This window comes from Heptranchias perlo, chromosome 19 (genome assembly GCF_035084215.1).
Source record: "Heptranchias perlo isolate sHepPer1 chromosome 19, sHepPer1.hap1, whole genome shotgun sequence".
NCBI lineage: Eukaryota > Metazoa > Chordata > Chondrichthyes > Hexanchiformes > Hexanchidae > Heptranchias > Heptranchias perlo.
Window position 1 is genome coordinate 27,734,012 of NC_090343.1, and position 25,047 is coordinate 27,759,058.

The following is a 25,047-nucleotide window of genomic DNA, read 5'->3' on the forward strand; positions in this document are numbered from 1 at the left end:
GGCAACCTCAATGCAATTTATTGTAGACTAGAGTGCAACTATTTTTTTTTGCATACTCCAGTTTGCAGTTGACAATTTGTAAATCACTGTTTGCTTTGGATCAGATTCTCTCTGGCCCCTGATTTGTATTAAAAAGCAATATAAATTTTGCATTAATCTACTGAAATAATGTGGTGGCGTGGAGTGCTGCTACCTTTAGTACAGCTTACCTGCTTTTGTGGTGGTTGTCTCCATGTTATTGCTGACAGTTCCCGTGACTGATCACACACGGGCTGAAGACTAGCGTATGTCAAAGGAGAGGCACAGGATTTCAGGCTTACAAACGGCTGTATTGATTTACAGCTAGAAAAGGATGAAGTGTTTTAGATAGAGATAAACCAAGGAAATTGGTTAGCTAATAGCTTAACCGGACCTGATGACATGAATCATCGCTTTCCGGTTGTGGCCAGGCTCCCAAGTTCTCAAACAGCTGAAATTATGTAACAGTAAAAACATTCAGTAATGCCTTGCCTGTTTTGAATATGGGTTTGAATACACCAGAAGATCTTTAGTTGGCTGTGACTGCTCTGTGTATCTGATTAACATTTGCCGTAAGCCTCATATACAATTAATTACTTTTGAAATGCAATGATTGTTATATAGACAAATTTAGTGTGTCTGTGATATAGGTCAGTCAGTTTGTTCTGACTCCTGTGGAATTGAAGATCAATTGTAGTGTATGGGGGAAGCAGTGTTAGAGAGAAAGTTATAATTGGACCAGAGCAAGCAGATGTAATTCAGTCTCTGTTTTAAAGCTGTACATTCTATCCTTAAATTCTTATCTGATGCATACATTATTATATTTAGAGTTAAACACCAAAACACTTGGCGATGTGGGAAGCAGAGAAGTAGAGCTGGTTGGAGAATAGGAGATTCTCTGCAGTATAATCTGAGGAGTTGGGAGATGCAAAACTGAGGTGTGACAGTGCCCCTACTGGCTGGAGGGTCTATAGCATAACAAGTTTGCATAGGCAGTTTCCATTATAAATATGAATTTATATTTATATGACATAGGAATTTATGGAAAAAGTTGATGCAAAAAGTGTGACAAAAACATGACAACGGGAAGTAAAGTTTTTCAGAGAGGAACTGTGCACAGACATAAGATGTTTAACATGTTACTCGTCAATCTCCTATGGCCTTGCACGTAAGGAGTAAAGACCAAAGATCAAAGACTATACACATTCCTATGAAAGGGAAGGGAAGGGCATCCAAAGCTAGAAATCTCTGGATGACTAAAGATATAGAGATAAAAATGACACAGGAAAAGGAGGCTTATGATAAATGTCAGATTCATAATACAGTAGAGAATCAAGCAGAATTCGGAAAGTGCAGGTGAGAACTGAAAAAGGAAATAAGAGGGGCAAAGAGAGTGTATGAGAAAAGATCAGCTGTAACATAAAAGGGTTAATAATTGACAGGCAGCATGGATCTGTTAAAGACAAATTGTTTCTTGATTGAGTTCTTTGATGAAGTAACGGAGAGGGTTGATGAGAATAGTGCGGTTGATGTGTATATGGACTTTCAAAAGGCGCTTGATAAAGGAACACATAATAGACTCATTAGCAAAATTGAAGCCCATGAGATTAAAGTGGCGGCAGCAGCAGCATGGATATGAAATTGGCTAAGGGACGGAAAGCAGCGAGTAGTGGAGAACGTTTTTTTTTCAGACTGGAGGAAAGTATACAGTGGTGTCACCCAGTGGTCGGTATTAGGACCATTGCTATTTTTGATATATATTAATGACCTGGACTTGGGTATACAGTGCATAATTTCAAAGTTTGCAGATGAAATGAAGTGTGGTCAGCAGTTTGGTGGGAATAGGGTCGAGGCAGTAGGAGGTGGGTCTCATGGTCAAGATAAGCTCAGAGAGGGCATAAGGGGAGATAGGAGAGTAACTAGAGAAAGATACGAGTTCAGGGCAAGGGCAGGGGGAACCGTAGGGGAAGTTTGGCTTGGAAGGCATGGGGAAGGGAGGGAAGTGGCAGATGCAGCTGAACAGATGGTCTCAGAGGGATGGAGCAGGGGAGTGGGACTAATTAGATAACTCTTTCAAAGAGCCAGCACAGACATAACTGGTTGAATGGCCTCCTTCTGTGCTGTATGATTCTATGATTCTCGGTGAAACAGGTTAGAGGGCAGAGGATAATTGGATCGGGGCATGCAGAAGTAATTCAGTCCCAATTTTAAAGTCATACATTCTGTTCTTATTTTTAAATTTCAATGTCTATATTTATACTGGAAAATGCTTGTATAAACTTGTCACGTTGTAATTGCACCTTCCATCCAGTGATACAGCGGCAGAACCTCTGCTGGCAGCAGGGTGTAATTACAATATGACAAGTTTACAATGGGCAGTTCCATTATAAATATGTGCACAAATTTATAACGGGGATGGGAAAGAGTTGAAGGGAAGTGCATGCAGAATAAGACTTTTAATATCTACTGATGATGTATGTATGTAAACAACCATTTCTTCATAAATCTGACACTTCCTGCAATTCATCCTCTCACGATTTTCAATTACGTCACGCATTTGTTCTCGCATTTTAACTTTCCTATTCAGTTTTAATAGTGCTTATTCAATCTTCCTCGCTGAACTTCTAGGTAATGATTTGGCACCAATCTTTGCCTCTATTTACCTGTCACCAACTGCAGTGAATTGTGTGACTCCCAACTCCATCAAGCGCTCTTGTCATTATTTCTGACTCCTTCTTTCTTCCCTTCCTTCTTTCTTCCCTTTTGTGCTTATTAGCACGTGCTATTACCACGACCCAGTCCTGCTGGTCGTCCTGTCCAGGTTAGGGGCCAGAGCTGGCAGTCTCTCACCCTGTTCCTCCCATTGCCTACCCATTGTCACTTTTAGCCTTGGCTTGCCCACTTGATCTTGCTGTTTTTTTAAAAAATTGTTTAAAGCACTCATTCTGTACAAAAACAATATAAGCCATTTAAATACTTTTTAAAAAATTAAAAGCTTATTTCCCAGCTCAATGTTGGGAGATACAAACTTTCATTTTTTAAAAACCTACAGGTTTGGGGTAGGAGAAGGAGGTGGAGGAGATGGTGGATTGATGGGAGACTTAACAGAAGACAATGGTAGGGGTAATAGAGAAGAGATGGAGTGGAGAGGGCATGAGAGAACATACAATAAGAGATTTTGTGCAGCAAGTAGTAGGAGTGATAAAATATTGGATCCTCCAACTCACAGTGAACAATGGCATGGGAGATCAGGTAATATATATGATGCCAAATCCTTGTCAAAGATCAATCAATTCAAAAGAAGAGTAAGAGTAAGGCCTTAGTGTAAGTTCAACATGCTCAATTGGAGTAATTCATCACGTGGATTTTACACTGGCATGAAAATTGAATTTTGTCAGTGGACTATACAGCTGATTACATTGGCTAAAACTCCAAGGCTGATCCACAAAAGTAAATGTCTTCCTAAATAATAGTCGTGTGTGCTGTGTGCAGCCTTTGAGAAATTAAAACTTGTGCTTTTTATTCAAATCCAGTAACGAGTCCTCTTTATATGTGAAAGGAAGATGTTTTGTTTCAGATTAATCGATTTTGCTTGGTGTACACTACGTGTACAGCACCCCACTGGTTGAACTTAGAAGCAATGTAGGAAGATTTATTCATTCAAGCTGGTGTAAGAAAGACTGACCCCTGAACTCAGTAGATCTTGGCAGTGGTTCATGAACAGTGTGGGTAGTAATAGTTTTTGAACACTATCATATTTAGCGGTATCTTGCACTCGGGCTTTAATTTGTTAGTGGCAATTAACTTTCCCACGAGAAAATTTAATAAAAATGTGAGTTTCATGGCAAAGGAGCTCCTGACCTTTCTCTTCTGGCGGCATTAGTCTGCATTTAGAAGCAATACAGCTCTATAGCACATTATAGAGAGAATGATGGTCTTTTTATTATCATGTGGAGATGCCGGTGATGGACTGGGGTTGACAATTGTAAACAATTTTACAACACCAAGTTATAGTCCAGCAATTTTATTTTAAATTCACAAGCTTTCGGAGGCTTCCCCCTTCCTCAGGTAAATGTTCAGGAGCTCCTTGAAGCCTACGCATTTATACATATAGAACAATACATGGTGTTTACAGAATGCCCCTGCAACTGCCCGTTGCCAAGGCAATCACCGTGTTCAGACAGAGAGGTGTCACCTGCAGAACCCTTTTTATTATCAGCACCCCAAGCCAGAAAGCCTGCCCTGGCTGTGGAATTGGTATAATGCCTCTCTCAGCTGGAAGATCATATATTTGAGTCCCAAACTATTTGTTGCTCAGACTCCCATTTCTGCCAAGCTGCTACGTGGAATGAATGTTTCACTTAAGTCGTACCTCATGCTGGCTGATCCTGGAGTGGCTTTGACAGCTTTGGATAACTGCATTGTTTGGACTGTCCTGCTCTCATGCATTTTTATCCAGCTGGAGAATAAGATAATATGTGGAATGTTAAGAAGAAAAACAAATCAAATTATTCTTAAAACCTAGAATGTCAGCACTATTTAAGCTGACAAATTCACAACATTATTAATCAGAACTTCAATAGCAATGGGGCTATATCTCTGTCTACTGACAAATCACCTATTGGGATGCAGTAGTCAATTGTACTATCCCTTGGTTTCAGAAAAAATCATCTACATGTAAGTTTAATGTTATGGTTCCTGTTACTGTTGTTAAATCTCCTCCCAATTTAAAAATAAGCAAACAACTGGGTTATCCAGCAATGTCCATCTGGTGCAAGTGTGTCTGCTCATTATTGGTCACAATATAATGACAACAGTAAAGGCGTTGCTTTTCCACTGATATAATCTTTTCATACTGCAAACTCAAATGCATACACAAAATAACAAGAAAATCATTTCTTGATCCTGCATCCCTCCACAGAAGGATGTAACCCAGCTTCACGGAGAAACCACATGCTGAGCACGTGCGTGAAAGCAAACACGACAGTTTTTGTACAAAGATTAAGGCACACATTGTAATTTTACACTCACCCGGGCTATGGTCATACAGTTGCATTTGGCTTTGACTCATACAAACAATTGGGTGCTGCTGAACACATATTGGTACCAATTGATGCAGAAGCTGCATTGATTGTGAGGACTTGATTGGTGTAGGTTTTACAGTCCCGTCTTAGTGGATCTAAATGTGCTGGTGTCCCCACAACCTGCACTCCTGGGGCCGAGTTAGGGGGCATCTTGTGGGGGGGGGGGGGGGGGAGCAGCAAGACAGAAGCTACACTCTACCAGAGACAAGCCCCAATTAAGGGAAGACCAGCCCGCAGACGTCAGTTGATACAGATTTACCAATCACCAATGAGGACCTTGTTACGCCCCTCTGTTCCAAGCGTTAACCGGCACCAAAAAAAATGGCATGCCAAGAGAATCAGGACATCGCCTTTATTCTAGGTAAATCAAGGGCAGATTACACCCAATCACACAAAGGAGGGGGCCATCCATCTAATAACGCTGGCCACCCCTCAGAAAAGAACCCTGTAGCTCAGAGTTCCTAGCACTGACTGGGGCAGTGGCTTCAGAGACTTGAGCACATAATCTAGGTTGACACTACAGTACAGAACTGAGGGAAAGCTGTACTCAGAGGTGCTGTCCTTTGGATCAGACATTAAACTGAGGCCCCAATTGCCCTGTCAAGTAGATGTAAAAGATCCAATGGCACAATTTGAAGAAGAGCAGGGAAGTTCTCCTAGTGTCCTGGCCAATATTTTATCCCTCAACTAACATCACTAAAACAGATCATCTGGTCATTTATCTCATTGCTATTTGTGGGACCTGGCTGTATACAAATTGGTTGTCACGTTTCCCTACACTTCAAAAGTACTTCCACTTTGTGTCGTCCTGAGGTCATGAACGGTGCTATATAACTGCATGTTTGAAATATTATCCCAGAAAGAAAGAGCAATCAGAATAGAATGAGTTTCTAACCTGGATATTTTGTAAGCGACCTTTCTTTCCCCTGTATATTGTTGAATGTAGACAACTGATGTTCAAGCTCAGCATTTCTCCACTCAAGCAACACAACCTCTGACATTTCATACATATGTACTCCTGGCTATCGGTGATCCTAGGAGGGGCCACATCATGCATGCCCCACACATCACTGGCTTAGCATCTCCTGAGTTACATCTCTACTGTTGCAATACATAAAATGATTAATTTTAGAGAACTTGCTTACCAGACCTAGCCCTGTAGCTTCAGAGCTAAACATCTCCTCAGTGCCATATTCAGATTGGATTCAACTCTCTCCCTTGAATTTCTTGCACCGTTTCCTCTTACCAAAAACAAGAGAGAAGCAATCTTGCTGACTTTCATCTACTGATTATCAGTTTCTCGCACTACCTAGATCAGCAATTTTCCCCCAGTTATTTTAGAAGAGGTTGTTAACACAAGAAGATTAATATAAATCTTTAGAAAGAAAATGTGGATAGAGTTGTGGGAGCATAACTTTGCAAGTAGGCCATGTTGCACAATCGCTGTGAGTGCTTTGCGTTAATACTGAATGTGAGAAATGTTCCATCCCAGCACTGGTATCTTTTAAATTGTGTGTGAGAGAGAGAGGATATTTAGTCTTGGATCTAGCTTTCACTTCCTGTCTGTAATACATTTGCCAACACACTATAAATCAAAAGTAAGGAAAGGGCTGGAAAATTGACACTGACAAACTGCTAAGGACTTGAGAAAACAACTAATCCTAAATGATCATTTAGGAGAACCTAACCATGCTTTCTTAAAACAAAAATAAGTGAATTAATTGCTTGAGATCTCTTAGAATTGTGGAGTGGGAGGGTTCCCAGCACTGATTTGTCAGTGTCTGTCAAGTCCGTGCTCTTGCTCTCATTGATGACCAGTGAGCCAAACATCACATTCCACCCACCAGTTCTGTCAAATCTCTGGTTCTCCATCTACACTTCTATCAAGCCCTGGGTTTCCCTCCACAGTGGTGCCAAACCACAAGACTCCCACTCTAGTTCTATCAGAATCTAGGAATGCCCCATCTAGTACAGTTGAATGCAATTCTTCCCAGTACCGCTAGGACTAGGTACCTACTTCATTTGGAACACCATGTGTACCATCTGTGTGGCCTCAGCTTTAAAAAATGATAGGGCTCAAACCCCACCTCATGAGTGCCAGTAGATGCCCTCTGGCCGCCTGATATTTACCTACTGGCAGGTAGCCAATCAGCAGCTTTTTTACACCCATTTCAGGCGGACAGCTGTCCGGTGGGATGTTAATGAGGCCCAGGTGTTAAAATTGGCCAGGCTTCCCCCACGGACACTCCCGGGCAGAAGTTAAAATCCACGTTAATGTTCTCAGACTCACTGCAAGCAACACTATGGGAGATCAGATACTAATGATAACATAAACTTAAACTTTTAAAGTATAGGCTTTGAGGACAACAGATGGCACTACTACTGTAAATCTATTTTCCAATACAGTAAAATAACAATCTCATTTAAAAATGTTATAAGACTTGCTGTTGAAAATTTACCAACAGCACTTTGTGCATAAGCCTGCTACTTCTGCATACTATAGGATGTAATGTATTTGGCATCCCCACCTATAAAGATCTCTAAGAATGTCTCCTTTGGTTCTGTTGACAGGATGCAACCTTGACTGCTGGTTGGGGAGGAAAAGGAACTTCACTTCCTACAAGTGAAGCTGGCAAAAAGAGAACATATTCTTAAAATAGAAAATTGGTTTAATATATTGTCATCCAGATGTCTGCTCTTATAAGATGAGCACAAATCTGCTTCAGTCATTTGTTATGGGTTATGTTATCCCCGCTTATTCAATTGCAGGTGCAGCTGCATGCAAATGGGTCTCAAATGACGGATATAAAAAGTTCATTAACGGATTTCATTTCTTCGGGGCGGACAGGTCGTAGGGATGCTGTACCTGACATAAACGAAACACCACCTGATAATGTGGGTACAAGCGAATTAACCATGGACACGGAAAGCCTCGTAATCAAAACAAAAGGTTTGTAATTCTTTCCCAGATTTAAGGATTTAATCTCTTACTAACAAACTAAGCATAAGGGTTGTACTCTAATGGGAATTATTTTTCGAGCCTTGTGTAGCTATAAATTCCTAACTTTTTAATGAATTTTATCTGCAAAACTATCTGAGTGTTCCAACATAGCACATTTAATGATTCCGATTTGCACCTACATTAGTCGACCACTCAAAGATAAACATTGGTGGTTAAAGATTGGATTCATTCGAGTATGTACGAACACAAGAATAATTGATATGAGAAAAGACCATCTAGTTCAATCATCACCCCTTCTCTTTCTCCTTAACCTACCCCCCCCCACTAAAACGATACAGGACATCCTAGACTGCAAACATCATGAACATATCCCTTGATACTATTGCCAGGATGCATTTTTGACTGCTTGTGGGGAAGAGAGAAAACTTTACTCCCACAACTGAAGCTGGCAAAAACAAGAACATATTTTTAAAATAGGAAGTTGGATTAAAATATGTGCTTGTCCTTCGATTCTTAATGGCTTTTGGTGTCACTAACAAATCCTGCCGAAGGCATGTGACTTGTTCTAAAATTTAATTGACTAAATAAGAGCTATTTTTCCCACAGTAATACAGTAAGGGGTAGAGTTTCTGCTTTGGGCACAAATTGTACCCGAAAATTGCGCTGGCTGGGTTTCATTCTGAGTTTCTGCTAAAATGTATTAACATGATCACAAACGTAAAATCTTACATGAATCAGCATAATCTGGCAGCTTAACAGAGCGTGATCATTAATGAATATTTTTTATTGCAAAAAACAATAATAAAGTATTTAAGATTTATTTAAGAATGGTAACCTGGTGCAGTTTTATTAATACAGGGTTTAACACAAAAAATAAGCATTTTTAATAAGAGTGTCTAGTCCTCCACCTGAGTAACCTGATTTTAAAATCACTGAAAATGTCTTTTAAAAAAAACTGCACTGAACCATTTACTGCTTTCATTGATGTACACCAGTCAGTTGCTTAGAAAATTAATATTTTTAAATATTTAATAATGTTTAAAACGTGCCTATTAGTGTCCGTGTGCCTAAGAAAACTAGCTTAATTTGAAGACCCTCCTCGAATGGCTGCAGGCGGCGCAATCGGCGAAAACTCACCATCCTCATTATTTTGTTCGGAACCGTGGCCTGTTTTGTTTGCTGGGCTGGCTTCACCGCGATGATTTTTGAACCAGCACAAAAGATCGCGGAAACTCGAATTACACTGAATGTAATTTACGCCCGATGTACATCAAAATTCCTCGATCTTTTGCGCTGATCTGGACTAATTGCGCTGAAAAAAATCCAGTGCAATATAGCGGAAACTCTACCCTAACTGTTTATTTCTCATCCCAGGCACTTTGATCATTGTTAGTATTTCATTTTGAATTCTATAATTTAAAATAGCAGTACAAGGCTGTGCAAAAAGTTGCAGAATCTGCCACAATTATATTCAAAAAGTAAAGAAAACCCAAGGGCCTGAATATATATATATATATATAAATCTTGCATAGGATATGCCGTTTCTGTCCACAAACTTTCCTTCCATTTGTCATGGTATTTGATCACACTTTCCTGTTGAAAATTACTATGTTGACATTTCTTATTCATTTTTTCTGTGTCGACTGTCAGATGTTGACATGTATATTTGTATTTTAAGACCTTCAATTTTTCTCCACAGAAGAAACGAGCAACGCTACAGAAGCACAGGCTCCTACTAGTCAAACAGAGAGCAAGGGGGAGAAAGATGGGAACACAGCCTCTTAATGGATGGATGAATGGATGTTTGAGAATGCATATAACGATGTGAAACTGATTTTGATCATATCCTACACAAGAACCTCTGAGAATACGGTCTATTCCATTACTAAAGGAATAATTCAAAGAACGATGTAATCCACAAGGAACTGTATATTGGGATGGATGAACTTCCTCCTTTTTAATTTAACTGCACCAATTGACATTTTTAGTTTTTGTTCTGAACACTACAATATATTGATAGTACTTACTAATACAGCTGGGGTACCTGATGATAACTGGTATCTGGAGAGCATGAATAAAATTGAAGTCTTTGCATACATTTAGTAGGTTAACACCTAATATCTACACAGTTTATCTACTGCTTTTTGGATCTCTTGACACATTACAAATGGATTATAGCTATTGCAAAAAGGGGACCAAAGAAGCTTCATAATCTCATCAATAGAGAAACTAAAAGTTAAGCAAAATATTTGTTTGCATATATTCCACTGTGATTTGGAAAATACTTGCCATTATATCTACTGACTTGCATACAACATAAAAGTAGAAAGCATTATTTACACCAAGAAGTTTTAGTTGTTCACACAAAAGATTTGTATTCTGGATATGCTGAATAGATGGCAGACTCAACTTTGTATAGTTGTATGAAAATCAATAAACTGAATCTTGAATCAAAAGCTTTTTTCCCCCTCTTAGTGACTCAAATGGGTTTTAGTATTGCAGTGAAACAAAATGTACTTACAGTATACACTCAATTTGAATGTAACATTTGTCTACTCAATGTAAACCCAATCTTCTGCAAAGTAACAGAATACCTGAGCCCTAGTCACTGATCACTTATTCTTCCCCCAAAAGACAACATTTCACATGTAATGTTGCAGATTTGGAGGACGGGATCATAAAAACCTTATAACTTTAATATACGTGTGCAAAGGAGGGTTTCCTCTGCATTTCCGGCGAAGTAAAGGGCAGCAGAATGGGAGCAGCTCTGAGGAAATTCTGGGCCTATGTCAACATTCAAGGTGAGATTGGATGGGTGGATGAAAGAAAAGAGGATGAGGGGATATGGGAAGATGGTGGGTAAATGTGATTAGGGCTATTTTGTCATGTGGAGGGTAAACACCAATGTGAACTGGTTGGGCCAAATGGCCTGTTTCCATGTTATAACTTCTTTGCATTTCTATGTGTATTATAATTGCATTCTGTTAAAATGTGGGATTCAGCAACAGTTCTGATACTTGGTGAGTATAACAAAAAAAATGTACACTCTCCATGGAGCATGAATACACCAATTTAACCCAACCTGCTATGATATTTTCTTTCACTGAAGTACTACTCTGTACCATTGACACCTAAGAGGAAAAGTATTGCAAACATTATAATCATGCATTGTAACCGTGGTATGTTTTGCTGGTGTTTAATTTTACAGAGTGAAAGTAATTTTTAATGAACTGCATTAAAATTACTATTGCAAGCTGTACAATAGGTTATTCTGTACATTTTTCACAATTCTTGTATGTTTTAGTGTTTCACAAATCTATAGAGGATTCTATTTATATGCACACAAGATCACTGTTACTTTGCTGGCATGATGGCATTACAATAAATTCATTGGCTCATTTTAATCCCCATTTACTTGGAGACCTGCCAACCTTACGTGCATGCTAGGGCTGTGTAGTATGTGTAGGACATTGTGTTCTAAACTGAGGTCAATCTTTTATTCACCATTAGTAGTTTACTTTATTAATATCTGCATTATCACCCAGATTGTAAGATATTAAAAGTTCATATCCTTAGAGTACCAAATCAAAAACTCTCTACTGCTGTGTAAATTGGTTTTGCTTTAACAGCTATGCTGAATAACTATTTCAGTATGGGCATCCTTAAACTGAAAGGCCAAGTCACAACATAAATTACACCCAAGTTTCATTATAAACCATACTGAAAAGGAAGTGTATTCTTAACAGAAAAGCATTCACACCCATAAAGCTATATCATGACGACGATGGTAATTATATCCTGTGCAATATAAATACAGTCTTTAAAAGTACAAGTTTAACAAATTTAACCATCCTTGTACTGTAGTAATGATAGGATAGAATTATTAATTAATTATTGCTTCCTGCAGCAGTATGATTTGTTCTCAATAGTTTTTGTACACATTATTGAATACACAGAGAAAAACATTTGAATATAGGCAAAAGTGCAAAACCTGTTTATAGCATTTTTAATCTGAAGCATTAAGCTATATCTTTTTGCTTAAAGCAACTCGTAAGTGGATATTACTATTTTTAAAAACTATTTAATAAAGTCATGTTATTTCTGCACAATTTATTTTGAAAGTACAATTTATTAAACTATTTTTATGGTATTGGACACAGTTAAAAGACATAAGACTGGATTTTGCTGGGAAAATAACATTGAGGCTAACAGCGCTCACCGTTATTTATGCTCAAATCGGGCAGCGACTTCCGGCGACCGCCCATACGCAGTTAAATGCAAAAATCTGAATGTTGCTGTCTGAGGTACGCTGCCTCTCCATAAGCTGCGTGAAAACATCATCTCGCCCGCTGGCTTCCTATTCAAATGTATTGAATGGCGTGAAGTACCTGTACTGACATCATACATATAGACTAAACGCACCACAAAAAGTTAGGGCTTATTCATTCCAGTCTAAGTATCCTATCAATGGTGCGGTAAGTCTTAATTACTGCCAAACAACCTCTCTGACAATGAAAATTAACTTTTACAAGTGTGGAGACTCACTACAGTCAGATTTTAATTATTGAAGATTTTTTTTTAAATTCCATATTTTTTTTACTCTTTCTTTCTCTGTTACCTCTCTTAATCCAATCTTTCTTTCCTTTTTATTTCGCCTTCTGAACCTGATGTGACATTGAATTCACTATTCCAACTTTCACTTCCTGCTTCTGACTCTGCATTGTTATTAACTATGCTTCAATCTGATTGGTTAAGGAGATACACAGTTCCTTACCCTATTACCTAAGAAAGGATATACTTGTCATAGAGAGAGTGCGGCGAAGGTTCACCAGACTGATTCCTGGGATGGCAGGACTGTCGTATGAGGAGAGATTGGGTCGACTAGGCCTGTATTCACTGGAGTTTAGAAGAATGAGAGAGGATCTCATTGAAATGTATAAGATTCTGACAGGGCTAGACAGACTGGATGCAGGGGGAATGTTTCCCCTAGCTGGGGGGGGGGGGGGGGGTCTAGAACGAGGGGGTCACAGTCTCAGGATACGGGTAGGACATATAGGACTGAGATGAGAAATTTCTTCACTCAGAGGGTGGTGAACCTATGGAATTCTCTACCACAGAAGGCTGTGGAGGCCAAGTCACTGAATATATTTAAGGAGATGGATAGATTTCTAGACACAAAAGGCATCAAGGAGTTTGGAGAGAGAGCGGGAATATGGTATTGAGGTAGAGGATCAGCCATGATCATATTGAATGGCCTAATGGTCCACTCATGCTCCTATTTTCTATGTTTCTTTGTTCACACAGGTCCTAGATGCCCTGCAGAGGGCACCATGCTGTTTGGATCGCTAATTTGCAGTAACTTGCCATGCAAAACCCCATAGAAAGTCTATGGGCAAGTGTAAATCTAACGAACGATGCCCCTCACAGTCCATTGTTCAAATTTTAAAAAGGAAACATTGAATGACCCAGTTATATTTGCCCAAACAATGTTAATATGTGCAATGGTGCTGCAAGCAAGCAGCTAGTATTACATTGTATCATATCTGCACTGCTATATACAGCAGGTACTTAAAAATGGAGTTCCATTCACTCATCCAACTATCATTGGAAAGTTATGGCCACTTCTGCAGACCACCAGTGTTCTTTTTGCACTCTTTTGACTTAACACTGGCTCCAGCGCTATTGCAACTGATGCATAATACATGACGACCGATTCTGGCTGGGTTCCCCTACCATCACTAAATTGATTACTCATGCCAGGGTTAAGCTGCAGGTCTGTGTCACGACAAGCTGAAGCCAAACTTGCGGGAAAACAAAGACAAAAGGCTCATATCTTTCAGAAACAGTCTGTGACACATTTTAAAATTGAATGCAATTACAAAACAGATTACTGCAGTGTTAGCTATGTTACTTATGGTCATATATTATTTAATAAAAGCTCACACAATCCTTTCAAGATTATTTATTTTACAAATTGCCTTTTAGCCAAGATACCCATTTATTAGTCTGCCTTGAAATTGCTAATTTGAAAGTAGTTAGTTCAATTCAGAATGGCCAAATGAAATTAATTTATAAACAAGGAAAATGAAACCATTTTTGAGAGAGTTCTCATAGGCTAGCAGATTCATTGTGAATTTGGAATCACGGTAAATGCTTAATGAGTTGTCGCTCTGTGGGACTTTGTAATTCTACACACTGCATGTGTGAAAAGGTTGAGAAATGGCACTAATGTTCCATTTAATTCTAATTAGCTCCATTTCACAAATATAAAATGCAGTTTTAGAGCAGCTTGTGATATGTATAAATTGTACAGTACACTGCAACATGTTTCATGTAGTAAAGCTAAGTACTGAATGTTTTTCTTCCAGGCTGATAGTTCAGTACAGTACTGAGTGAGTGCTGCACTGTCAGAGATGCCATCATTTGGATGAGACGTTAAACCAAGACACCGTCTTTTTGTTAAAGATCCTATGGCACTATTCAAAGAAAAGTAGGAAAGTTCTTCCAGTGTCCTGGCCAATATTTATCCCTAAACCAACATCACTAAAAACAGATTATACATTATCTCATTGCTGTTTGTGGGACCTTGCTGTGCTGCATTTCCTATACTGGAACAGTGGATACACTTCAAAAGTACTTCATTGGCTGTAAAGCGCTTTGGGACGTCCCGAGGCCATGAAAGGCGCTATATAAATGCAAGTTTGTTTTTTGTTCAACATCCTTGCCTTTTTATTTCAATATTCCATTTCCCCTTTTTCTAAAGTAATGTTAGATTTTAGATTCTAATTACTTTTCACTCACCATTTTATTTGTACTGATTTCTCTCCAATGAAAACGAGAGAAAGTTATACTATCCGTACTTCAAAGTCACATTTCTGCTGCTTTACAAACTAAACAGAATTAGAAATCGATAGTTCCTTATTGGTCCATTTACAAGGAATTGGATTTTAATACTGAATGAAGTTTCAAATTATTGATCACACATCTCTGCATATATTGTGGCAAAAGTTAAATTAATCAATTTATTACATAAAACAGAAATCTGGTGGTCTGGTCACCAGCACATTTAAAGAAATCTGTAATATGATGAAAACCATATTTGTCCTTTCCAATTGAGTCTGAAGCTTCCCTGCTACATTAAGCACACCTTTACCACCAGGCCTGCTAGGAACATTGTCCCAGCTGCACAAGTTCTTGATTAAAGAACAGAACAGAGGAATAACATATTCTTCACTCTTTAGATCTTTCTCCCTGTTATAAGCTACTTATCACAGTGCATTGCCATGAACAGTGAGACAGTTCTAACCTGTAAGCCTCTTCAGGATGGCTAGCAATGCATATGATGATTAACAGGATTCAAACACTCTTCATTTTCACCCCTTCACCACCACCACCCCCCATTTTGCATCAGCTCACAAAGGAGATAATTCCTCTTTTGAATGTGTGTATTATGTAGACTGTGCTCCCAAATGATACTCCACCATCTTTAAGGAGCTGTTCCTATTGCTCCTTCTAGACCCATTTATAAAATGTTCAATAAAGTTAATATTTTACAAGCTAAATTTTGACGATTCTGCCCTGCTGATTTTTTTCTTTCACCTTTTGAGGACTCCAGTAGCAATAAATATATAAATGAGACAGCATTAGTTTTTTAAAAATTTATTTTAAGATTATGAGTTAAGTCATTTCTCTAATTCTACTTTATAACACTCATCTTCACACATCATCAGTTGTTTCTAAAATCAGACCAACTGTGGTCAGAATTCTAAATGGGTTCTTTTTATTGAGTCCTCTGCAAAGGAGTGCCATTTATAGAATTGTTAACTATGCTCTGTAGGCATAGACAAGTTCTCATTAACATAGTAGTATAGAAATTGAGACTTAGAAGAACACACAATTGGGACACATATGATTGGTTTGAAACATAGCGTAATTTGGGAAAGCCTTTTTTGAAATTCATTTTTGTACATTTGACAAATTTACCATGTATAAAAAATGCCTCTGCAAAAGGTTTATCAGTGCATGTGTGAATTCTGTACATGTACATTGACTAAACTTCTTATAGGAGGGAGTCATGAAAGGTGTGTGCCAGCACTTCCTTCCACACAGTTAAAAGGCAGACACCAAAATTTGAACCATTACCATTGTAAAGTTTTGGAAAGATATTTAAGTGTTTTGCTTGATCAACTAACACTGTGCCAATGTGTAACTTTAGGTGGTACACAGTGCCAGTGTGATGTGAGTGCCTGTGTGATGTGAGTAGCTTTGAGTAAACTGTTGGCAGTGTTTTGCTCAAAAGAAGTTTTTAAAAAACAGCTGTGCAAAATGCTTCATTGAAATGCCTTTCTGAGCAAACGCTGAGACAAATGGAGTGTTGTTATTCAGGAGGTTTGTCTTACTATCACTAGAGCGAGAATAACACAGCTGTAATGTTCACATTTGAACTTTCAAACTTTACAGTCAAAAAAACTCAATGACTATATTCTCTACATTTCTGAAAACAACCACTTCCTGATGAGAGGTGCAAGCTGAAAATTAACATAGCTGATGGTATAGTATAAGAGACATACAGTAATATATTGTAAATGTTCCAGTAGATTACTTGCATAGATATTTATAGATATTAACTGACTACATCAAGTGAGTATCACCTATAGGAAAAAAGTAATATTTAAATGTAGTCCCTATAACTAAACATAAATATAGTGAACACACCACCTCAGTAAGTTTTAAATCCACAATTATTAAAACCTTGAAAGGATCATATATAGGATATAACCAAACCCTGCATTGTATGGAGGGTCTGCTCACAGTCTTTAATTAATTTAAGAGAATTTGATGGCTCCACTTCCCAACAGCAGTAGCCCAGCCATTCTGCAGCCCCAAGATTGTGGCTGAAACCACCCTCAACCATTACTGTTTGTGGAGCATCAACCTAGTTCCTACCATCCTCCTGTGATATGAATTCACTCCTTGACAGACCAAGGGGCCCATCTGGATCCCACTTCCAGCCAGCACAGGTCAGGCCTCCCTTCTCCACCACATTCCACAAGACAATAACCAAAGAAACAATCTCTTCACATGTATTAGATTGGGGAGGTGATGTAGTGTTCTCATGTTATGTTCATTGGTGTGAAATCCACAGTGCACAAGTTGGTATCCCATAAGCAGGAGTTCCTCCACAATCCTGTGTATGCCACTGGAGCTAACCAATATAACTGAATGAATCAGCCGCATCCAAAAATCAGTTATTGGCTGTAGTTTAGTAATCCTTTGGAACATTTGTAAGTGAGGTACTGGTCTTTAACATTTTGCTTTCACGTAAAACATATAAATCATGAACAATGTGCTGCACATCATAAATTATTCTTTAAAAACATTGCCTAAATAACTTAAGACCTTGTAAACAAAATTAAAATCACATTATTGATCATAAAGAACTTGAAAATCATTGAAATTATAAAGGACAATTTATATTGCACTCCCTTCAAATATTTTACAAGGAGAGTTGTATTATGCATTAATCACAAATTGAACAGTTCATAATGAAATATTCTAGAATAATATCCATTTTCAGTCCATATTTAGATACTTCAGGCAGTCACTTTGGAGAAGAATTTCCAATTTGTATGTATGATTTGCCAGTGGCTATTTAAAACACAGTGCTCTGTACCATCCCATATGCCTCATATAATGTTGATAGAAGTTCTTCTTTCTCTTTATCAGGGAGAAAGCAGGAGCTAGCTGCATTAATATTCTGTAGGTTAACATAAAAATGTCAGTTATCAACCAATTATTTGTATTCAAATATTTTTATGGGAAACATGGCACATTTCTTGGAAAATAACTTAAATTTTGATTTCTTCCTCACTTCAGGACGTAAAAAAATTTTGTTTGGTTCAAATGGGAAACAGAAAGTCAGTTCCCAGGCCCCTACCACTTGTGCTTTGTAACCATTGTTAAGAAGTCTGCAGGAATGCTCCAATTGACTCACTTTTGCTATTTGATGCTTTCCAGCACCTTTGCTAAAATCAGGAGCCCACTGTGTAAGAAAATAGAAGGACAAGCCTACCTCCTACCCTACTACTGGATCCACCCAAGAACATCTTATTTGCTGTTGAAGATTTTTCAGAGGTTTCAGGTTTGTCAAAGAAATTATGTAATCTCAGTAACTGATGATCTTCAATGGGCCAAAAGATCTGTGACTTTTCTTTGTTTCTTCCACTTATTAAGAACATAACAGGATGAACAAACTAAAACGGTTCTCACTTAATAGGACTCTGGAACAGAAAGTCCCAGTGACAATTCCCCATTTTACAGATAATTACCACATTTACAAGCCTTAGGGTAAATGAGTCAGTTCATTTGCATAAACTGAATTTTATTAATTCCAGGCAGGTTAAAACACTCTGGCCTGGCATGGTTGTGATTTACGTTAGTAGAACATGGTGATTTATCTTTGCTGCAACAAGTTTAGTACATGTAAGCATTTTGCTGCATATTAACATTTAAAAGTACAGCCAAGTCCTTTTTAGGAATAGAGGAACAGGAGTAAGTTATTCAGCCTCTCAAGCCTGTTCCACCATTCAATGAGATCATGACTGATCTGTATCCACCCGCCTTGGCTCCTTGAATAGCAAAAATCTATCAATCTCAGATTTAAACTTATTAATTGAGCTAGCATCTACTGCTTTTTGCGGGAGAGAGTTCCATACTTCTACCACCCTTTGGGTGAAGAAGTGTTTCCTAACTTCTCTCCTGAATAGCTTGGCTCTGATTTTAAGGTTATGTCTCCTTGTCCTAGACTCCCCCGCCAGCAGAAAAAGTTTCTCTCTATCAACCCTATCAATTTCTTTCAAAATCCTAAACTCCTCAATCAAATCACCCGTTAACTTTCCATATTCCAGGGAATACAAGCCTAGTTTATGTAATCTCGCCTCATAATTTAACCCTTGGAGCATTGTGGTGAATCTGCGCTGCACTCCTTCCAAGGCCAATATATCCTTTCTAAGGTGCGGTGCTCAGACTGTACACAGTACCACAGATATGGTCCAACCAGGGCTTTATTTGGCTGTAGCAAAACTTACTCTCCTTTATATTTTAGCCCTCTGGATATAAAGGCTAACATTCCATTAGCCTTTTTGATTATTTTTTATACCTGACCCCTACACTTTAGTGATCTGTGTACATGGACCCCTGAATCTCTTTGGAACGCCACTGTTCCTAGCTTTTCACCATTTGAAAAATACTTGGATCTATCCTTTTTTGGTCTAAAATGGATGACCCCACACTTACCTGCGTTGAAATCCATCTGCCACAGTTTTGCCCACTCACTTAATCTATTAATGTCCCATTGTAATTTTATGCTCCTGTCTACACTACCTACTGTACCACCAATCTTTGTGTCATCGGCAAACTTGGTTATGTGGCTCTCTATTTTGTTACCAAAGTCATTAATGAATATAGTGAATAGTTGAGGGAGCACAGATCCTTGTGGGACACCACTAATCACTTCCTTCTAATTCAAGCACAAATTGAGATAAATGGTTTGATCTAATAGCCATCGAAGAGACATGGTTGTAAAGTGACCAAGATTGAGAACTACATATTCCAGGGTACATGACATTTAGAAAAGACAGGCAGAATGGAAAAGGAGGGGGTGTAGCCCTAATAATAAAGGATGACATAAGGACAGTGGTGAGAAAGGATCTTGGCTCGGAAGATCAGGAAATAGAATCAGTATGGGTGAAAAGAAGAAATAACAAGGGGCAGAAAAGACTGGTGGGAGTAGTTTATAGGCCCCCTAATAGTAGCAATACCGCTGGACAGAGTATTAATCATGAAATAATAGGAGCTTGTAACAAAGGTAATGCAGTAATCTTGGGGGACTTTAATCTTCATATAGACTGTGCAAATCAAATTGGCAAAGGAAGTTTGGAGGACAAGTTCATAGAATGCATTTGAGACAGTTTCCTCGAGCAATACGTCATGGAGCCAACCAGGGAACAGGTTATTTTAGATTTTGTATTGTGTAATGAGACAGGGTTAATTACTAATCTCACAGTAAAGGATCCTCTGGGGAAGAGTGATAATAATGATAGAATTTCACATTGAGTTTGAGAGTGACATACTTAAGTCCGAAACTGGGGTCTTAAACTTAAATAAAGCCAATTACACAGGAAGGAGAGGCAAGTTGGCTAAGGTAGATTCAGAAATTAAAGGTATGACTGTTGAAAAGCAATGGCAAAAATTTAAGGAAATATTTCAATATTCTCAACAAATATACATTCCATTGAGAAATAAAGACTCCACAGGAAAAGTGATCCACCCCTGGCTAACTAAAGAAATTAAGGATAACATTAGATTAAAAGAAGAGGCCTATATAATGTTGCCAAGAGTAGTAAGCCTGAGGATTGAGAGAGTTTTAGAAACCAGCAAAGGACGACCAAAAAATTGATAAAAAGGGAGAAAGTAGAATATGAAAGTAAACTAGCAAGAAATATAAAAACAGATTGTAAGAGCTTCTACAATTATGTAAAAAGGGAGGGAGTAGCAAAAGTAAATGTTGGTCCCCTAGAGGCTGAGAGAGAAGAAATTATAATGGGGAATCAGGAAAAGGCAGATGCATTAAACAAATATTTTGTATCTGTCTTCACAGTAGAAGACACAAAAAGCATAACAGAAATAGTGGGGAACCAAGGGGCTAATGAGAGTGTGGAACTTAGAGTAATTACTATCAATAGAGAAAAAGTACTTGAGAAACTAATGGGACTAAAAGCCGATAAATCCCCTGGACCTGATGGCCTACATCTGAGGGATCTAAAAGAGGTGGTCGCACAGATAGTGGATGCATTGGTTATGATCTTCCAAAATTCAGTTGAAGGGAAAAATGCTGGAATCCATTATTAAGGAAGTGGTAATAGGGCACTTAGAACATGATATGATTAGGCAGAGTAAACATGGTTTTATGAAAGGGAAATCATATTTAACAAATTCATTAGAGTCGTATATGAAGAGGAACCAGTGGATGTAGTATATTTGGATTTTCAAAAGGCATTCGATAAGATGCCAAACAACAGGTTGTTATAGAACCGAGTGTATCATAGTTTGCTGGCAATACAAAGCTAAGTGGGAAAGTAAGCTGTGAGGAGGACACAAAGAGTCTGCAAAGGGATATCGATAGGTTAAGTGAGTGGGCAAAAAGGTGGCAGATGGAGTATAATGTGGGAAAATGTGAGGTTATTTACTTTGGTAGGAAGAACAGAATATTTTTTAAATGGTGAGAACCTATTAAATGTTGGTGTCCAGAGAGACTTGGGTGTCCTGGTACAAGAAACACAAAAAGTTAGCATGCAGATACAGCAGGCAATTAGGAAAATAAATGGCATGTTGGCCTTTATTGCAAGGAGGTTGGAGTACAAGAGTAAGGAAGTCTTACTACAATTGTACAGGGCTTTGGTGAGACCTCACCTGGAATACCGCGTAAAGTTTTGGTCTCCTTATCTAAGGAAGGATATACTTGCCTTAGAGGCGGTGCAACAAAGGTTCACTAGTTTAATTCCTGGGATGAGAAGGATGTCCTATGAAGAGAGGTTGAGTAGAATGGGTCTATACTCTCTGGAGTTTAGAAGAATGAGAGATGATTTCATTGAAACATGTAAGATTCTGAGGGGCCATGACAGGGTAGATGGTGAGGTTGTTTCCCCCGGGCTGGAGAGTCTAGAACTAGAGGGCATAGTCACAGGATAAGGGCTCGGCCATTTAAGACTGAGATGAGGAGGAATTTCTTCATTTAGACAGTCGCTTAAGTGGAACCTTATCAAATGCTTTCTGGAAGTCCATATGAACTATATCCATAGACATTCCCCTGTCTACTACTTCCTCAAAAAAGTTTATTAGACATGACCCACCCTTTACAAATCCATGTTGGCTCTCTCTAATTAACTCAAATTTCTTTAAGTGCTCAGTCACTCTGTCCTTATAGATTCCAATAATTTCCCCACACAGATGTTAGACTAACAGGACTATAATTTCCTGGTTTCTCTCTCACCTTTCTTAAATAACCTTTGTCAGATACAAATGAGCCAAACCTGTGGTCAGTCTAAATCAGGAGCGTCAAAAGTAAGGCCTGCAGAACAGTTTCATCCGCCTGCAGTGTGTTTTGCTGTGCATCTTGGAAAGGGACTTGAATCTCCTAGGCACTGCTTGTAGAAGCCTGGTAGAACTGCACCTTTTCAATATCACGCAGCAGCAGTGCCACCCCCACCCCCACCCCCAACCCCAACCCCACTTTCCGAGCTGGTACGTGCTTAGGAGTGTCTGGAAACGGAATTGGCTGGTGAAGGGGAGGACTGAAAGAGGGAACAGGAGATTAGGACTTGGCAGGGTGGGGATAGACTGAGATTAGGACGGGGGATAGACTGAGATTGGCACAGAGGTGGTCAGGAGATTGGGATTGGGATGCCGTCGGGTGATAATGGCTTGGGGCAAGGGGAAAAGTTGACAGGATCCGGGACTTGGGGGAGACTGGCGAATAAGGGCCAGGAGATGGCTCGGAGGTGGGGGGGGGGGGGGGTCAGACAGGGAGTTGGGCAAATGGAGGTCAGGGAAGAGAAGGAGTCTAGGAAATAGGGGTTGGGAATGAGGGCTTGGGATTGAAAGGGAGACTAGGGAATGGGTGTCAGGAGATTGAGACTCAAGCAGGGGCAAAGAGATAGAAACAGGGGGTCTGGGCAATAAGGGCACGGGGCTGGGGGGGGGGGGTGGAGGAGGAGGGAAACTGGGGGGGGGGGCGGGGGTGTAAGGGGACTGAGGAATGGGGTTGGGTGGGCAGGGGGCCCAGCATTTCCTGCAGAGTTGGGAGCATCAGCAGCAACATGGTGAGTGGGAAGGGTGCCGTGAGAGGAGCAGCCAGTAAAGGGGTGAGTGAAAACTGGGGTCCTTACTATGGGCAAATAGTGAAAGATTGTTTCCACTGGTGGGCAAATGGGAAACAAGGGTACGGAGGCTGAGGACTCTTATTGCGCGCAGGGAGCTGCACGCCCTTATTTTGTATCACAAGCTTCACTACATGGAGGAGTAAGATGCAAGATTGCTGACTACGGGCCGACAGCGGCCCACAGTGGTGCTGTGGAGCTGGAAGGAGCACTCCTGCTTCTCCATGCTCCACAAAAGGGGAAGTAATAAAAACTTTCCCTACCATTTCTTCAGCAGCCTCCAGTGATCCCTTTAAGGATCGCTGTTTAGAAGGCTGGAGCACTGGAAAAACTAGTTGGAGTTTCCATGGTTCATGCTCCACCTAGCTTCTCATGTCTTTTGAAGGGTTTTGAAACAGGTGCAGGACCCTTCTTTACATATTTAAATTGATCCAGCGCTGATTTCAGGCAGTCGCCAGTTACGCATAAAAACAGCAAGGACCAACATAGCGGCGGCCATGACACCAGCGCAGATTAGGTGCAGGACATTGCGTCCAGAATTTGGTATACATTGCGCCTGTTTTATGCCCAAAAAACGGATGAAACTCATTACAATTTCTTCCCCAGTTTGTCCAAATAACATTTGCTGAATGTGGCCCACACCAAATGCCAGGATGTTGGATCAGGCTCACCGTGTAAATTGAGTTCGACACCCCTGATCTAAATACTATACTGTTAGTCGTTTTCTTACATCCTCTTCTCACGGTGCTGTGTAACTACAGTAGTTTCAGGGCTCACCCTTGTATCAGAGTCCAGTGCCAATTCCTCCCGGTGAGTTTAGTTAAGCATCAAGCAAACAGGTAATACAGTGCATAAGCCTACTGCAATATTTAGTCTATTTTCTAAGAGACCAAATAGAAAACAGGTTATAAAATAAGATATTTAATTTTCAGTTTAACTTATGGGTTACAGTTTCAACATCAACTTACCACTCTCATGAATTCTTCTTCTGTGAAACCCATGTATTTTGACACAATATGATAATCTTTATCTAGCGTGGATTTGAATATCAACGGATCATCAGTATTCAGAGAATAGTTTGCTTCATCTTTCCTAAACCTGTGAATGTATAAATGTTAGGGGGATCAAATACTTTAACAGTCGTGGGAAGCCACTGTGCTGTAAAGACAACAGAATCATGCTCCAGCATTGTGACCTTGCCCTCTACATTTCTACACACTGTCAGTTCTATCTCTCCTGCTGGCCTTGTCCATTGTCACAACCTGTTTTGGAATGGTTCATAATAATCTACCTTATTTTGTCAAGTCTCTTTACCACCACTGCACAGAATCCAGCCTCAGTCTCTATCTTAATGGCAAAACTTTGACATGTACTCAGTACAGTATTTCTATTTACCAATTTCAGTGTCAGATAAAGGATCCTCTTCTTTGACTTCCAAAGCAAAAAGGTTTCTGAAAGTTCTAGGAATGTAGGAACAGGAGTAGGCTATTCAGCCACTCACGCCTACCCTGCCATTTAATTGGATCATGGCTGATCTGAACCTCAATTTCATTTTCCTGCCTTAGATCCATATTCCTTGATACCCTTACATAATAAAAATCTTTCGATCTCAGTCTTGAAAATTTCAATTGATCAAGCATCAGCAGCCTTTTGGGCAAGAGTTCTACTACCCTTTGTGTGAAAAAGTGCTTCTTGATTTCACTCCTGAATGGCCTAACTCTAATGTTAAAAGTGTGTCCCCTTGTTGTGGAATCCCCTTCCAGAGGAAATAGCTTCTCGGTATCTACTCTATCGAATTTTTTTTTAATCATTTTCATTATCATGAAAAGCTGAGGCCCCAGTACAGGTCCCTGGGTAACGACATTTGTTACATTCCACCTCTGTCGCCTACCTCCTCAATTAGATCACTCCTCAACCATTTAAACTTAAGGCAATGCAATCTGTCCTCATAATTTAACCCTTTTAACTCCAGTATCATTTTAGTAAATTTGTGCTGTACCCCTCTAGGGCCAATGTATCCTCTTGAGGTTCGGTGCCCAGAACTGAA

General features: G+C 39.4%; 1 protein-coding gene and 1 long non-coding RNA gene across 2 annotated transcripts in view; one reads left to right on the plus strand and one right to left on the minus strand.

Moving 5' to 3' along the window:
• Positions 1-8,052, plus strand: part of LOC137335460 (uncharacterized) — a 49,113-nt gene extending 41,061 nt beyond the window's left edge. Inside the window, exon 2 of the long non-coding RNA XR_010966422.1 lies at positions 7,951-8,052. This is a non-coding gene — a long non-coding RNA (uncharacterized lncRNA). The remainder of the gene's footprint in view (positions 1-7,950) is intronic.
• A 7,688-nt stretch (positions 8,053-15,740) lies between these two features.
• Positions 15,741-25,047, minus strand: part of ada (adenosine deaminase) — a 54,855-nt gene continuing 45,548 nt past the window's right edge. Inside the window, exons 10-11 of the mRNA XM_068000812.1 lie at positions 23,969-24,098; positions 15,741-17,821 (exon numbers count right to left, since the gene is read on the minus strand). Of these exons, the coding sequence (XP_067856913.1) occupies positions 17,717-17,821; positions 23,969-24,098 (235 nt within the window). The 3' untranslated portion in view covers positions 15,741-17,716. The remainder of the gene's footprint in view (positions 17,822-23,968; positions 24,099-25,047) is intronic.